Raw genomic sequence first — 14,396 nt, forward strand, 5'->3', positions numbered from 1 at the left:
GTTTCTCTTCCTTTGGCTGAGAGGCATCATGGGGATCGGCAGTTGGATCGAGCCACTGCTGGTCAACTTCTTTTGAACACTGTAGTTGAACCCCCGGTAGTCATAAGAAAACTCCGAGCAAACTTCCTCTCTCCTTCTCCTCCCTTGCGCTGAGCTGTACATCTCGTCTATCGCACCATCGTTGTGGGAGATTGGAGGTCTGAGCAATAGCCCCCCTAGCTCTTAACGGCAAGATAGAAACTTGTGATAAGATCGCAATTTGAGCTCGGCTCACGGGACCGCAATGCTAAGCAACTGATCCCCCAGGTGTAATATCCGCCAGCAAGGACGATCCAAGGACCAAACCCAATGTTTGTCGGCTGTCCTGCCCGGACGGGCCCAGTGCTGGAGAACCAAAGAGAGCCCCCCATCGCCCATCCCCCCCTGTAATTTCTGAAACTCTAGCATAAAGCAAGGGTACCGTTGCCTCGACGCGTTGCCTCGACGTTGCACTTTAGTTCCCTATGCTGGGCCCTGGGGTTGTTTATACTCTTCCCCATTGACATCATCAGTCAACTCGGTCAATTTCGTGGGTGAGGTGATCATCGTCACAGCCTCAGTGGTAGTCTCTTCAACTTCCTCAAACACATTCCGAAGTCGGAGCGCGCCCGGCTATGGCACTGGGAAGACGGCGGTAGTACATGCATACTGAGATTCAGAACGTTCGTGGGAAATGGGAAGGGGTAAGGCGGGCGCGGTAAGCTCGGTTGAACCCATATGTGAGAGGTTTCACATTGGAGAATCCTTTATCATTGCAGTATAGCGGAGTGGAAGAAAAAAAAAAAGTGATGATCAGAAGGGCGAAAGTTGGGAAATATCCCTCAAAAGCGACCGAAAGGGACAAAAACTGACAAACAATGGTACACGAGCACCACGGCTCGCAACATCCACATATATACGCACCCGGATTTGTGAATTGGTTCCCGTCTGTTGGGACCATACCAACACCGACATCATACGTACAGTACAGTCCGATGTTAATCTGTTTGTAAGCTTAGTCTTTTCAGGATACAGGACGACATCCACCCCGAAGTGTCCTTAACCTTACAAAGACAGATTAAAAGTCAGCTACTATGTCAAAAGTATTGATCGGGTTCAAGACGAGTAATCAAATTTAGTGAAGGGTATACTCCGGGGAGAGAAACGGATCAATTAGATGATGTTCGTTAGACCACAAATCAGTATCGGACTGTATACTCACCGTTGTTTATCCGCACGAACCACTTGATCAAAACCGAACATACGGGAAGAGCGGGAGGTATCGTAGTGTAGTGCAGCTCTGAGTAGGAGGAGCGCATAACAAGACAAGGGTAACGCATTGAACATGAATGATGACGGACATAGCGTGTCTTGCACCGTAGTGCCGAGTTGCCTGTGATAGTGTAAAGGCATCATGAAATATCGATCACCCATGTGTATAGTAGCATCGCGCCGTATTTGTTCACATTATGGATATACATATATAGTAGCACGACACAGCACAGCAACATTATAGCGCCATTTTCAGGAATGAGATCGACGTCACAATTTTTGTCAATCGATTTCTCCACTTGATCTGTCTATCTAGGTGCAGCAAGTGAATGAATATATAGCTCGCAATGCGCGGGTCTACCTGGAGCGATCCAACAACTGCCGCTGTCGTTTCTCAAAGCAGGCCTAGTACCTGAGCTGGAGATACACAAGTATCTAAACAACCAGCAATGTCAATTGATGATAACATCATGGCCATGTGTATGTGCCTCTGGGTCTCTCTGTTTGTATCGCACTATCCCTGCCACAGGTATGTGTCTTGTTTGTATGTCACTTTCGGTCTGGTGCCTGATATATCGACAACCATATCCCCCAGTAGGTACCAGCCGTGATTGCTGTATGTACAGCATATCGTTCTTGTTAACTTGACATCAGGAACACCATGCTGCATCATCATAAAGATGCCGAATGACCAGAAATGAATCTGGTATAATATGTACTCGTTCAAAAATACTCGGACATCAAAAATGTACTTCAAACCCCATCCTTTCCTTGTACGAAGAGTATCCAGACTCTTGTTCCGTTTTTCCTGCACCAATTGATGTAGGCAGAGAATAGTATACCCTAATCAATAGCACAAGCATGCTCCTTCTGAATGAAGGCCATGCTGGATGCAAGCAAAGGTTCGCTCAAGGAGCCATTCTTCTTCATAACCGAAAGTCAAGCCAGACCCTCTCCAACAAACCAAGAATACTGGTAGACATGACTCGGGACATGTAGATGGTATGAAGGTAGAGAGACCCTCAGGTGATGCGCTGTCAAGGCCACTGCGTGTTGCCTTCACAAATCAAGGATCGAACAAATGGTCGGTTGATTTCCTGGGAACAGCCACTGCTCTGATGGATATGTGTCTCAAGAATGGCGCCCGACGCCTTCATTGATATTGTTGGCGATCCACGCGGCAACTGGGTAGCTCGATTCATCCTATTTAGGAGCCTGACCGTATGCGTTGTGCTGTCCCCAATACTGCTGCTGCTGCTGCTGCTGCTGCTGCTGTTGCTGCTGTTGCTGAGGTTGTTGGGATTGTTGGGGCTGTTGGGGCTGTTGGGCATGCTGGGCCTGCAGCTGTTGGAAGAAGTTCGGGTTTACGTATGCGCCAGAGATAGGAGGTGGGGGCGGGACGCCAGACCACACAGGCGGGACGGTCGGTGCCTGATGAGGGTAGCTGGGAGTCGACGATTGTTGCTGGGGCGCGGAAGCAGATGATGACGAGGACTGTGGTGGGTATTGATACGGTTGGCCCTGAGCCTGATTCCACGCCTGGAAGTTGAAGTTAAAAGCTCCTGCAAGCTGAGGGGGAGGAACAGGTGACTGGGTCGAGGGCCGGGGGAAGGAAATAGGCGGCGGTGGGAATGGAATCGGGATATGAGGCCAATGGCCACCGGGCATCGGGGGTGCTGCTCCTGGGGTTGCGCCGAAGGGAGGCGGGGGGATTTGTGCATTCGGGGGAATAGGAGGAGGCAGCTGTGTGTTGGGGAATGGAGGAGGTGCCGAAGTGCTCTCGTAGCCTCCATAGGAAGGGGCGGCAGCACCACCACGTCCAGCACGGTGGCCACCAGGCTTCCGATCAGCACCACGGTATCCTCCGCGCTGGCCACGTCCGCGAAACTCGCCCCGGTTTCCACGGCTGAAGCCACCCCGCTGACCCTGAACACCATGTGCCGCGTTGAATCCGACCTCGGGCTTCGGTGGCAGTGATGGCGGCCCTCCCTGACCAAAGCCTACGGGCCTAGCGAGAGGCCTGTAGGGACCATCGTCATCCTCGTCGTAGTTAAGCGTAGCACTGGATACTGTGGGACTGTGGTCGAGGGTGGCACTGGATGCTGAGGGAGCATACGCAGTGCTTGGGGCGTAAGACTGGTCACGAAGAACCTGCTCACGCAGACCCCCGCGTCCAGCCTTTCCACCACGCTTCTTCATCTTTAGCTGCTTCTTGTATTCGGCTTCCTTCTCGTCGTCGGAGAATTCCATTTCATCGGCACCAACTTCTTCGTCGTGAAGATTGCTGGCATCGGTGCCCTTTTGTTTCTTGAGCTCCTGGGTGAAGACGTAATTGGCGTGTTCAACGGAGTAGAAGATCTGTGTGCCGACCTCCAGGCCAAGCTCCTTGATCTCATCCTGGTTGGCAAAAGCGCAAGTGTACAGCGGGCTTTTGACATTGCCGATGATTTCGGCCAAGGCGCCGATGACCGTCCTGTCTTCCTTGCAAAGAACCGAACCCAAGTCGAGCACCTTGACCTCGCCGGGGACTCTAGACTTCATGACCACGGTATTCTCAACAATAAACTCGACGTGAGCCAGAGGCTCAATCTTCATTTCGGGGGTGATGACAACCTCGGGCTTAGGAATGATCTCCTCGACGATCTCGTTCTTGGTCCGCAATGGCGCGCCAGCTCCTTTTCCTTTGTTGGGTCCATCCTCGTCTTCCTCGTCAAGGCCGGCCATGAGCATCCTGACTGTTTCCTCCACGCCCAACACGGGGTGCGCATCTTCGTCATCCGAATCATCATCGGATGAGCTATCAGAGCTCGACTCCGAGGAAGATTCGTATGGTGACGAATCCTCCTCCCACTCAGGGTGTTCCTCCTCTTGGACTCCGTCTTGATCGCCGTTGGTCATGTTTGCCGAACTGGCGGGAGCATCCAGCATACCATTGAGGGCGGCTTCGAGTGTAGAAGTGACGTCGGGGCTCGGAGGAGAGTCGAGGTTGGAAGCGGCGGGGTTCTCGGAGGCAGTTTGTTGCTTGTTGTCGCCGTGATTCGTCATGCTGACGTCTTCCTGTGCCTTTGCAGGCGTGCTGTCTGATTGCTTGGAATCAACATCCATAGCATTCTCATCCTTCTTCTCCTCCGTCTTTGGCTTTGGCAATCCAAGCAGTTGCGCAGGGTCAGCAGAGTTCACTGCCAGGACGTCCTGTCCGACGATGCTAGCGGCAGCGACAAGAAGATCAGGTGCAAAATTGTCAGCAGGGAGCTGCTCGTTTGGCCTTGCCTGGCCAAGGCCTGGAATCTGAAAGGGGTGTTCAGACATGGCAAAGCGAGGCGAAGAAAAGGCAGCAATAGTGGTCTAGGCTGAATGTAGTGTTGTTGTCGACGGTGACGATGAAGGTGAATGCTGGTTGACAAGAGGTGGCAATGGTGGGCGAATTGACTGTAGCACCACGCGTGGCACAGGGTGCTTCTTGGGAAAGAAGATGGGTGCGCCTTCTTGTAGATATCGATCAATTCAAACTGCGATATCAAATACCCAGCGCAATCAATCCTCGAAAAAGGATATGAAGATAAACACTCTGTGAGCAAGTTGATGGGATGGCGAAGGAAGGGAAAAGATTCAGGCAAAACAGCAACTTCCTTTGCAGGACCACTTCCTTATCGCGACTCTTATCGGACATACCACATCCAGAATTTGGGACATGGGCAAAAAAAAAAAAAAAAGGTTATCGAGCCAGACCCCTGTCGAATGGCGGGCAAAGCTGCAGGAAGCACGGATTAGATTTAAATGCGCTATTCTCTTTACAGACAAGCGCAGCACAAGCCCAGCTTGCCGAGCCTGCCTGAACCGACGTCTTCACGTGCATTGAATCCAATGCCTGCCTGCACCGAATCAAACCTCTGATGGAGCGCTGTCCAATTGCGGGAGTGACGCAAGACGAGCTGCTGAAAATCCCCCAACTTTTCTGTTATTGTTGAACGCCAGACTCTGACCAGTTGCGGGTTAAGTTGTGTTGTTGACCGCGGGCGGCTTATTCTGATAGCGCCAATGCTGTGACGACATTTCCTCCTTTCCTTTCCTTTAGCTTCAACTTTGTCTTCCTCCCTCCCAATTCCAACTTATTCTTGAATTCATCCAAAACACACCAGTTCCAAAGACAGCGACGATCCGATGCCACCACCTACCAGCGAAGCTCCCAAGAAGGAGTTTGTGCATCCCAAAGCCAAACATGCCAAGAAGCAGTTAGTGAAACCCAGCACCCATCACGATCATGACAAGCTTCCATTCTGCTTCACTCATGTCTGCTTGACATCTGTTGCTGGAACGTGTAGTTAACATAACGTGTCGCCAGGGCAATTCGAGATGCCTACGCGATCGAGCCCATCTCGGCCTTCTACATCTTCCTCGGAGCCAACCTGATTGCCGCTCTCTTCGCCCCCATCCAGGACTGTGATGAGACCTTCAATTACTGGGAGCCAACACACTATCTGAGCCACGGCTATGGCCTCCAAACCTGGGAATACTCGCCCGACTATGCCATCCGAAACTGGCTTTACGTCGCCCTCCATGCCATTGTGGGCAATATCCGCAGGCTGCTCCCTCACTCCAACAAGGTCGCCGAGTTCTACTTTGTCCGCTGTGTTCTGGCTTTCATCTGTGCCCTCAGCCAAACGCTCATGTGGAGGGCTATCTGCTTGGCCCTGAACCCGAGGATCGGCCTGTTCTTTATCGTGGCGCTCGTATTCAGCCCCGGTAATTTCCACTCCAGCACCGCCTACCTGCCCTCCAGCTTCGCCATGTACATGGCCATGCTTGGAGCCGCCGCTTTCATGAACTGGCGTGGGGGTCTTAAGACTTCCATGGCCATGTTCTACTTTGCCATTGGTGGTGTGCTTGGGTGGCCTTTTGCCGCCGCCCTTTGCGCCCCTTTCTTGTTGGAGGAAGTCTTCTTTGCCCTGGTCGGCGATAAGGATCGCTTCTTTGAAGCCGCTCATCGTGTGGTCCGCGGTGTCGTTGCGGCTGGTCTGCTTGTGGTAGGTCACATCTCTTTTTTCGCCATTGTGCCCTCTGCTTGTAGCAAGTGCTAAGATGTTCTAGTTCGGGGACATGCTGGTCAACACCTTCTTTTACAGGAAGGTTGAGATTGCCTCCTGGAACATTGTCAAGTACAACATCTTCTCCAAGACCGGTGGGCCTGAGCTTTATGGCACTGAGCCGTGGGACTTCTACTTCAAGAACCTCACATTGAACTTCAATATCTGGTTTGTCTTGGCACTGTTCTCCCTCCCAATCTTGTTGCTGCAGAAGCTCCTGTCCAAGTCCGCCGAGACTTTCCAGACCGGCTTCCGTACCGTGGTCTTCTTGACCCCCTTCTACATGTGGCTCGCCATCTTCTCCCTCCAGCCCCACAAGGAAGAGCGGTTCATGTACCCTGCCTACCCCTTCCTTGCCCTCAATGCTGCGCTTGCTATCCACACTCTGCTCGCGGCCTTTGGAAATGCCGATCCCAAGAGCCTGGTTGGTAAAATTCCCGCCAAGCTGAAGCTCGGCGTGGTAGCCCTTGGCCTGCTCTTCTCCATGGCCATTGGCCTCGCTCGTATCTACGGTCTCTACACAGCCTACTCTGCACCTCTCTCCATCTACAAGCCCCTCTTCGAGGTAGGCGGCGAAGGCGACACCGTCTGCTTCGGCAAGGACTGGTACCGCTTCCCCAGCTCTTACTTCCTCCCCCGCGATATGCACGCCAAGTTCATCCGCTCCGAGTTCCGCGGTCTTCTGCCCGGTGAGTTCTCAGAGGCCGGCACTGGCTTTGGTCTCTTCAGCGGCACCTGGCTACCCACCAGCGGCTTGAACGACCGCAATGAGGAAGATCCGGGTAAGTATGTTGACCCCAAGACTTGCGTGTTTCTTGTCGACACGCAGTTCCCTGAGCAGCAGAAGGGTCTGGACTGGAAGGCGCCGCCCAACGAACCCGACTTTGTTGCGGACACGGAACACTGGGAAATCGTCAAGTGCGAGAAGTTCATGGATCCGGCGAGCACCAGCTTTCTGGCGAGGGCTTTGTGGCTGCCTGACTGGGAGATCATCCCGGAGAAGTTCAGGAGGAAGTGGGGACGTCATTGTTTGTTGAAGCGGAAGCAGTGAGTAGTCTGGGGCCCTTAGATAACAGTAAAGAGGATGTTGGTGTATATGTGGTTAAACATTCATACTATAGAGAGAAATGCGTACAGTACATACATGAAGAAGTGTGTACCGAAATGACCTTTCTGTACGTGCCGCCGCCCAGTGACTGAGATGACCATGATCTGCTGGGATGCCAATGTTAGGGCCAGTATGTCAATCCTACAGAAAGTAGGAGGATAGATGTTAGTGACTGGCACTTTTCTGTAAATACCAAGTAAGCACTCGTCAACGGTAAGGAACTGCATTCCCCAAGGGAAAACGAGCACTTACCTACGAACCCACAGTCGCACGACGGTATCACCAAATGTCTATTTACCGTTCGGCGCTTAGAGAGACCCACCTTTGCTACTACGCTATGCTACACTACAGCTGACGACAACGTCGATCATGTGAATTGGCACGATGTATTGCTCTCAACTTCTCTCTTTCACTTTGCTACCTCTACTCCTTCCGGAAAGTCTTTCGACTTTACCGCAGTCTTATACTAGTCAAACTTCCTGGGCTCACCTATGCTCCATCCAGCTGAGCAGTTCCTACAGCACCAAGATGATATCCCCATCCTCCAGCTGCCCAACATCTTCTATCAACAGTAACACCTACCCAGTCTCCTCATCTTCTGCCTCTTCCCCAATACCTTCATCGTCCCATCTAGATCCCGAATCAAGATCCCACAAAGGATCCTACGAAGCAGTCCTCGAGTACTTCACCTCCAACTCCCTCCCTCTCCCATCCTACCTTCAAACGTATGACTCTTTCGTCTCTCACTTCTTTACCTCTACCGATAACCCCTCTTTGCTTTCACCAATAAACATACCACCACACCTCACTTCATATGAAGCTTTTATCCGGTATTCCATCGCCAAAGCAGCCCCTGCAGCATCGTCACTGCCTTCAACAGTACCTCTACCACTAAACCAATTCTGCCCCCGCTGCACCAAAGCCCTAGCATCATCCCCACCACCCCCCTCCCACGCTGCATGGTGGCGTCGCGGAGGCGAGCTATGTACCCCCGAGGAATTGTTTCGTTCTGCCAGCGAGGGCCAATGTCAATTCTGCTGGTTTGTGATGGTGAAGGTGCTGAGGAGGCTTGTTGTTGGAGTCCAAATCGAGGATGAGGAGGATTTGAAACAGAAAGTGGAGGAGGTTTGGAGGGATGTCAAGTATCTCCTGGTTGGACTGTCTTTTTGGGCGGAGGATAGGAGGGAAGATGTTTGGAGGGGGGAGGTGAGCGTTAGGTGTGTGCCAAGAGTGCCTCTGGGAAGGGAGAAGGATGTGGACGTGGATATGGAGGGGAAGGTGGTGGTTAGTGAGTTTGTCAGGTTGAGGAGGGGGTATATCCCCGGTATGTGCCCAGAAACTGTCTAAAAGATCGACTTGAACAGTCAAGAAAGTAGAACAATAGCTAATACGCATACCCGAGTTTTGTTTTCCCGTAGGCCCCAGCTATCCCCCCTCCTTCCTCGCCTCCTTTCACACAGCCAGCGAACAGAGCTGGAGCCAAGCCCTCGAATGGATCAACAACTGTCGTTCGCACGCTCTATGCAGCGCTGCCGAGACCATGGACTGTCACGAACGGCGTCCTGCGCGACTAATCGCCGTCGGACGTCCTGGAGAAACGCATGTCCGAGTCATCGAAACGGCCGGACTGGCTGTCTCCGAGACACCCTTCATGTCGCTGAGCCACTGCTGGGGAAAGGACGGAGTGCCCACCCAGCTCCTCAAGGGAAATTATGACCGTTTCACAAAGGAAGGTATCAGGCTTACCGAGCTGCCCAAGACCTTCAGGGACGCCATCGAGGTGACGCAGAGGTTGAACATCGTGCCCTACATCTGGATCGACTCCCTCTGCATTATCCAAGACTCTAAAGAAGACTGGGACGACGAGTCGGTCAAGATGCAGTACGTTTATCGCAACTCGGTGCTTAACCTGGCCGCGGGAGCCTCGCCCAACTCTCACGGCGGGCTGTTCAACCCGCGCCATCCGCTTTCGACGGTACCTTGGTCTATAGAGGTACCTTTATCAGACGACAACGACGATAAAGACTACAACATCAAGAATAAGACGTTCCTAACAAGCGAGTACCGCTCCGAAAAGGAATCGGACCTCATCCTCTTCACACGTGGCTGGGTCCTCCAGGAACAACTCCTCGCCCGGCGCACGCTAATCTTCGGCAAGGAAGAACTGCACTGGGAGTGCGTAACCTGCGAAGCGAGCGAGTCATTCCCCTCGTCCATCGATAGGGAGCGCTGGGACGGCGATATGAATGACAGGCGAACCATCTTTCAGCATCAGTGGGAGAACCTTACTGGAACCGACACTGGCAACAAGCTGGGTCCCGCTGATAGTAGTGACATGAACTCCAAGCGGCGCAAAGCCTGGGAACTCCTGGTCCAGACGTACTTCAGCCGGTCGCTGACCAAGGCCTCAGACAGGCTGATAGCCATCTCCGGTATAGCAGAGCAACTCAGCGGTCGATGGGGCCCGGGGGTCACTTATCTGGCGGGATTGTGGTCGTACCGGCTCGTGCAGGGGCTTTTGTGGTATATGGGCGGCGAAGATCGGTGTGAGGAGCGGGATGCGCAGGCGGCGCCCTCGTGGTCGTGGGCGTCGCTTGTGCCGGAGCATGTACCCGGCGTCACGGATCTGAAGCTGGCGTTTGCAGAGGCCGAGTGTGTGGATGGCTTGGCAGAGGTTTTGGAGGCGCAGGTGACACCTGTCAGATCAACGAATCCGTTTGGGCCGGTAGTTCCTGGTTCTGGGAGTATCAGGCTTAGGGGGCCGGTGCTGCCGAGACCGAGGATTAGGAATAGGGATGGGAATTGTGAGGTCTATGATTTGGTTTTTGGAGCGAACGAGATGAGTTCGGATTTTAGGATGAGCGAAAGCGGCGTATACGTCAATATGGCTACCGGTATGCCTGCTTATCTGCAGTCGTATCAGTCTATCGCGGTGCGTTGGGACAATATCAATGATATGAAGGAAGATGAGGAGGAGGCTTACCTGGCGCCGCTCCAGGTGCAGCTTATAGAAGACGGGCCGGCAGGAAACCCGAGCAAACTTCAACTTGTCGGATTGGTCCTATTGAAGGCATCATCGTGGGTCGCGGTACCACAGTTTCGAAGAGTGGGCTTGTTTTTCATCACTGACGAGGCACCTCAGTGGAACTCTGCCCCTGACAATGAACTGCAAGACGGCGAACAACGGGACAACGAAACGGCTACTCACATGAACGTCGATTTTGAAAGCTCTTCGGACCCGGAATCTTGCGCCGTCCGATATCCCGACCCAAACTACCATCACCACCCGCCAGACACAGACGACGACTCCAGTAACTCACAACCGGACGACATCTGTTCCGAAGATTCCTACTCATCTAACCCCTTTGCCGACGCCACATGGGAAAGTGAGTCCGGTGAGGAAACAGAAAGAGATCCCGCCGAGTTCAACGAATACTATTACGAAGACTTCTCCGTCTGGGCATCGGGCATCGAACGCCTTAAGAACCAGGGCGTCCTTCGTAACATTGACACATGGTTCGCTCAAGAAATTCAGCAAGGGCAACGATCGGATCGCTTGAAGGAAGACCCCTACGCTAACGGCCCACGTCCGCTGAACACCAATCTGGCAACGCGATACTCACCGTGTCTCCAACGGACGTTCTACCATCGAATTGATAGGTTTCTGGAGACCTGTCAGGCTGTGGCTCGACTTAAGCCTGACCTGGTGCTGGGTGGCGGGGATGCAAATGGTTATTATGTTTATGAGATTGTGTAAAGGCCGAGTGGAGTTGGGTCGCTGTAGGCATTCAGGTTATCATGTTGAAAGGCTGAGGTCTTGATATCATCCATACAGCAGTAAACAGCCTAACGTCCAACACTGGTATGAGCAGCGTACATACTTATCCATCGTCATCTTTGTTCTTTTTTTGATTAGATGGGCAGTGGATGCATTGGATGTCTTGAGGTCAGCGTTAGTAGGAATCAACAGAACTTGGGCGACAGACCTGCCCTGCTCAAAGCACTCGACATGAGTGGAATTGGACTGCGGTTAGGTTCCGATCACCAAGTTTGCATTACGGAATTTCACTTTCCCAGGTACTTGGTTGTTGTTGGTTGATCTGAAATGATGCAAGGGCGCTAGAATGGAAGGTCAGAGACAAAGCCAAGATACCATCTATGACAGAGGGAGAAGAAAAGACGGAGGAAGAGAACTAGGTACAAGCGTAATGCAAACCCAAATAAATAGGTACTCTGGTCGCACAAGCGACAGCGGAACCCATATGCGGGTCGCCAACGCCGTTACAAACACCGCTCGCCAGTCGCCACTCTACCAGGCGGCAGATGCGCTCAGATCTACCGGTATTGAGCTTATACCTAATACGGCAACAAACCGGCCGTTCTCACGCTCCGGCAGCCTCGACATCACATCCCTCTGCCACATCCATGACTAGATCAGAGCACTACGCACGAACGGGAACATGGTAACGATGCGATGGCTCCCTACCGGCGAAGAGAATAAGCTCTGGGAAATGGCCATTGGTTAAGAAAGACTGGACTCCTAATATGGCGGCCGTTCGGGCACAATGGAAGGGTAATTATATACCTGACACGGAGCCAAAAAAACCAAGCAATCGACAAACGGGGAATTCTATATCGCTCGATTCCATCCTGTTTAAATACCTAGAAGTCTAGTCTATATCCGCCCTGTCTTTGATATGTCCTGCTCTAGTTCTACGCCTGTGCCCCGTACACCTTCTCGAACTCCTTGCTGAACGGCTGGTCGATATACCCATCCGGCGACTTGGCCTTGTAGAACGTATCCCTGTCATACGGGTTCAACTCGATGCCCTCCTTGATCCTAAACGGCAGATCCGGTGTCGAGATAAAGTGTCGCCCGAACGTAGCAACCACGTCCTTCTCCGGGAACTCGCGATCAACCAAATGCTTCGCCGTCTCGGGGGTAAGCCCGCCGGCGATCAGTAACGGCCCATCCCACAGCTTGGCCGCAAAAGCCAAGTTCTCCTCATCCTCCTCGGGCTGAACATCCATATTCCCGGCAACTCGCGACTGTGTAAGATGCAGGTACGCCAGTCCAAACCCGTTGATCTTCCGAATCACATCCTCAAACTGCGGAATCAGATCCTTCTTCATCTTCATCCCCTGGAATGTGCTGTACGGACTGAGCCGGATGCCCGTCTTCTCGGCGCCAACAGCCTCCACCACAGCCTTGACCACCTCGTGCGCGAACCGCGACCGATTCTCGATGCTGCCACCGTATTCGTCCGTCCGCTGGTTGCACGTGTCCTGAAGGAACTGATCAATCAGGTACCCGTTCGCGCCATGGATTTCGACGCCATCGAAGCCAGCCTCAACTGCGTTCTTGGCCGCGGCCGCATACTCGGCCACCCGCTCCTTGATCTCGGCCACCGTCATCTCCTCGGGCACGGGAGCCCCTTCCTCCATGGGCACGGCACTCGAGCTCTTGAGCTTTAACCCCCCTTCCTTAGCCAGCACCTCGGGGTTAGCAGCCCGCCCGAGCGACCACAGCTGACAGAAAATGAAACTGCCTTTGGCGTGCACGGCGTCGGTGATCTTCTTCCAGGCGGCGATCTGCGCGGCGTTGTAGATACCCGGGACGTTGTCGTAGCCGCCGGCCGCGGGGGAGATGAAGGTTGCTTCAGTAACGAGCAGGGTGCCCGGGACCGAGGCACGTTGCGAGTAGTAGGTGGTCATGAGCGGGACGATGGGGACGTGCTCGTCGTCAGACCGGAAACGGGTCAGAGGGGCCATGGCAAGACGGTGGCCAAGGGTGATTTTGGGGGTGAGTTTGAGTGGCTGGAAGAGCCGGGACTCAGCAGCGGTAGCGGCCATTGTGGATAGTGTCTCTACGTGGTTCCAGAGGTTGTTGACTAGGAGTTTTTAACGGTTCTATTTAGAGAAGACGGGTTGGGTATAACGAGTGAGGTTGTAATGTGTAGTGTAGTCTATGAGAGATGAGAACACGTGTGCTTGTGGTAAGTATCTGAGACTTTCCATGGAGAGTCGTATATTCAGAGATGGGTTCCCTCTATATACTCTTATCAGTGTCTGCACGAAACCGGTTTGTATCATCGGTAGTATAGGCTCCACCACGATTTCAAATCAACGACACATCGGCGACATTCTTCGCTTCTCTATACCCCGGTATTCCCGATCGTGGTATTCGCTACCCACGGCACAAATCGGTACAGCCAAGGCGCCAGCCAAGCCCCTAATCTGTACAGAAAACCAGGGGCTTGAATATGGTAAAAATGACCATTTGCTGTGAGGTTGATTGATAATCAGTAGAATCTCCATCCGCCTCAATGATGTGATGAACGGCAGCCTGACCTGCCTAAATGGGATAGTTGAAGGTGAAGACTATCAGAAGACGTTCGGTGAAGCCAGAAGGTTCATGACAAGTAGACTTGTCTCAGTGAAGATGATCAATCGACTCCTGTAGAACTATCTAGTGTCGAGGATTCTCGGGGTTCTTATACGTACCTTGTCCGTTTGTATGGGCTGGCTTACCTCGTGCTTCTTCTCTAGGAGGAGCGTCGGGAGAGATATGAAATCGGTTGAATAAGTTATATCAGCATCAACACAACTTGGGATTGGGATCTAATGACAAGCATCCTACTGCCTTCTTTAGATATCTTTTTGGCTGTGTTCTTCATTCTCCTTTCAAATACGTTTCTGTCGCCGCGTTCGGGCGTTCATCCAGGCTCTGAGCATTTCGTCTCGTAAAAACAATACTCATCACCGGATCGAAAATTGCCCGGTCTTTCAATACGCAAGTTATCATCAAGTGTTTTTAAATGGAATAGGAGGTTGCGTGTGGAAGGGTGGTGGGTCTCGGCATCTCTCGTCAATATGCCGGTGAAGTACTACTGATTTAACAAAAACCACAAAGC

At 52.6% G+C, this 14,396-nt stretch overlaps 4 protein-coding genes across 4 annotated transcripts; 2 read left to right on the forward strand and 2 right to left on the reverse strand.

Moving 5' to 3' along the window:
* Window positions 1–1,550: 1,550 nt before the first annotated feature.
* On the reverse strand, window positions 1,551–4,886 carry NCU04455 (hypothetical protein). Its single transcript, XM_950820.2, has one exon. The coding sequence runs from the start codon at window positions 4,597–4,599 to the stop codon at window positions 2,494–2,496; it is 2,106 nt and encodes a 701-aa protein (XP_955913.1). The 5' UTR covers window positions 4,600–4,886; the 3' UTR covers window positions 1,551–2,493.
* Window positions 4,887–5,178: 292 nt separating this feature from the next.
* On the forward strand, window positions 5,179–7,543 carry NCU04454 (mannosyl transferase). The gene is made up of 3 exons (XM_950819.2): window positions 5,179–5,522; window positions 5,633–6,314; window positions 6,379–7,543. Exons 1-3 carry the CDS (start codon window positions 5,452–5,454, stop codon window positions 7,423–7,425), a joined length of 1,800 nt encoding a protein of 599 aa, XP_955912.1. The 5' UTR covers window positions 5,179–5,451; the 3' UTR covers window positions 7,426–7,543.
* Window positions 7,544–7,903: 360 nt separating this feature from the next.
* tol (tolerant) lies at window positions 7,904–11,539 on the forward strand. The gene is made up of 2 exons (XM_950818.2): window positions 7,904–8,806; window positions 8,901–11,539. Exons 1-2 carry the CDS (start codon window positions 8,011–8,013, stop codon window positions 11,237–11,239), a joined length of 3,135 nt encoding a protein of 1,044 aa, XP_955911.2. The 5' UTR covers window positions 7,904–8,010; the 3' UTR covers window positions 11,240–11,539.
* Window positions 11,540–11,935: 396 nt separating this feature from the next.
* Window positions 11,936–13,555, reverse strand: mig-3 (menadione-induced gene-3). Its single transcript, XM_950817.2, has one exon. The coding sequence runs from the start codon at window positions 13,333–13,335 to the stop codon at window positions 12,196–12,198; it is 1,140 nt and encodes a 379-aa protein (XP_955910.1). The 5' UTR covers window positions 13,336–13,555; the 3' UTR covers window positions 11,936–12,195.
* Window positions 13,556–14,396: the final 841 nt, after the last annotated feature.

The sequence above is a fragment of the Neurospora crassa genome, linkage group IV (assembly GCF_000182925.2).
Source record: "Neurospora crassa OR74A linkage group IV, whole genome shotgun sequence".
NCBI lineage: Eukaryota > Fungi > Ascomycota > Sordariomycetes > Sordariales > Sordariaceae > Neurospora > Neurospora crassa.

What these genes read in the sequence shown, in the direction of transcription:
- NCU04455 (XM_950820.2), bottom strand. Translation starts at nt 4,599, where the DNA reads ATGTCTGAACACCCCTTTCAGATTCCAGGCCTTGGCCAGGCAAGGCCA.
- NCU04454 (XM_950819.2), top strand. Translation starts at nt 5,452, where the DNA reads ATGCCACCACCTACCAGCGAAGCTCCCAAGAAGGAGTTTGTGCATCCC. An exon ending in GCCAAACATGCCAAGAAGCA is followed by an intron (nt 5,523 to 5,632) that starts GTTAGTGAAACC and finishes ACGTGTCGCCAG; the next exon opens with GGCAATTCGAGATGCCTACG. An exon ending in TTGCGGCTGGTCTGCTTGTG is followed by an intron (nt 6,315 to 6,378) that starts GTAGGTCACATC and finishes AAGATGTTCTAG; the next exon opens with TTCGGGGACATGCTGGTCAA.
- mig-3 (XM_950817.2), bottom strand. Translation starts at nt 13,335, where the DNA reads ATGGCCGCTACCGCTGCTGAGTCCCGGCTCTTCCAGCCACTCAAACTC.
- tol (XM_950818.2), top strand. Translation starts at nt 8,011, where the DNA reads ATGATATCCCCATCCTCCAGCTGCCCAACATCTTCTATCAACAGTAAC. An exon ending in GAGGAGGGGGTATATCCCCG is followed by an intron (nt 8,807 to 8,900) that starts GTATGTGCCCAG and finishes GTTTTCCCGTAG; the next exon opens with GCCCCAGCTATCCCCCCTCC.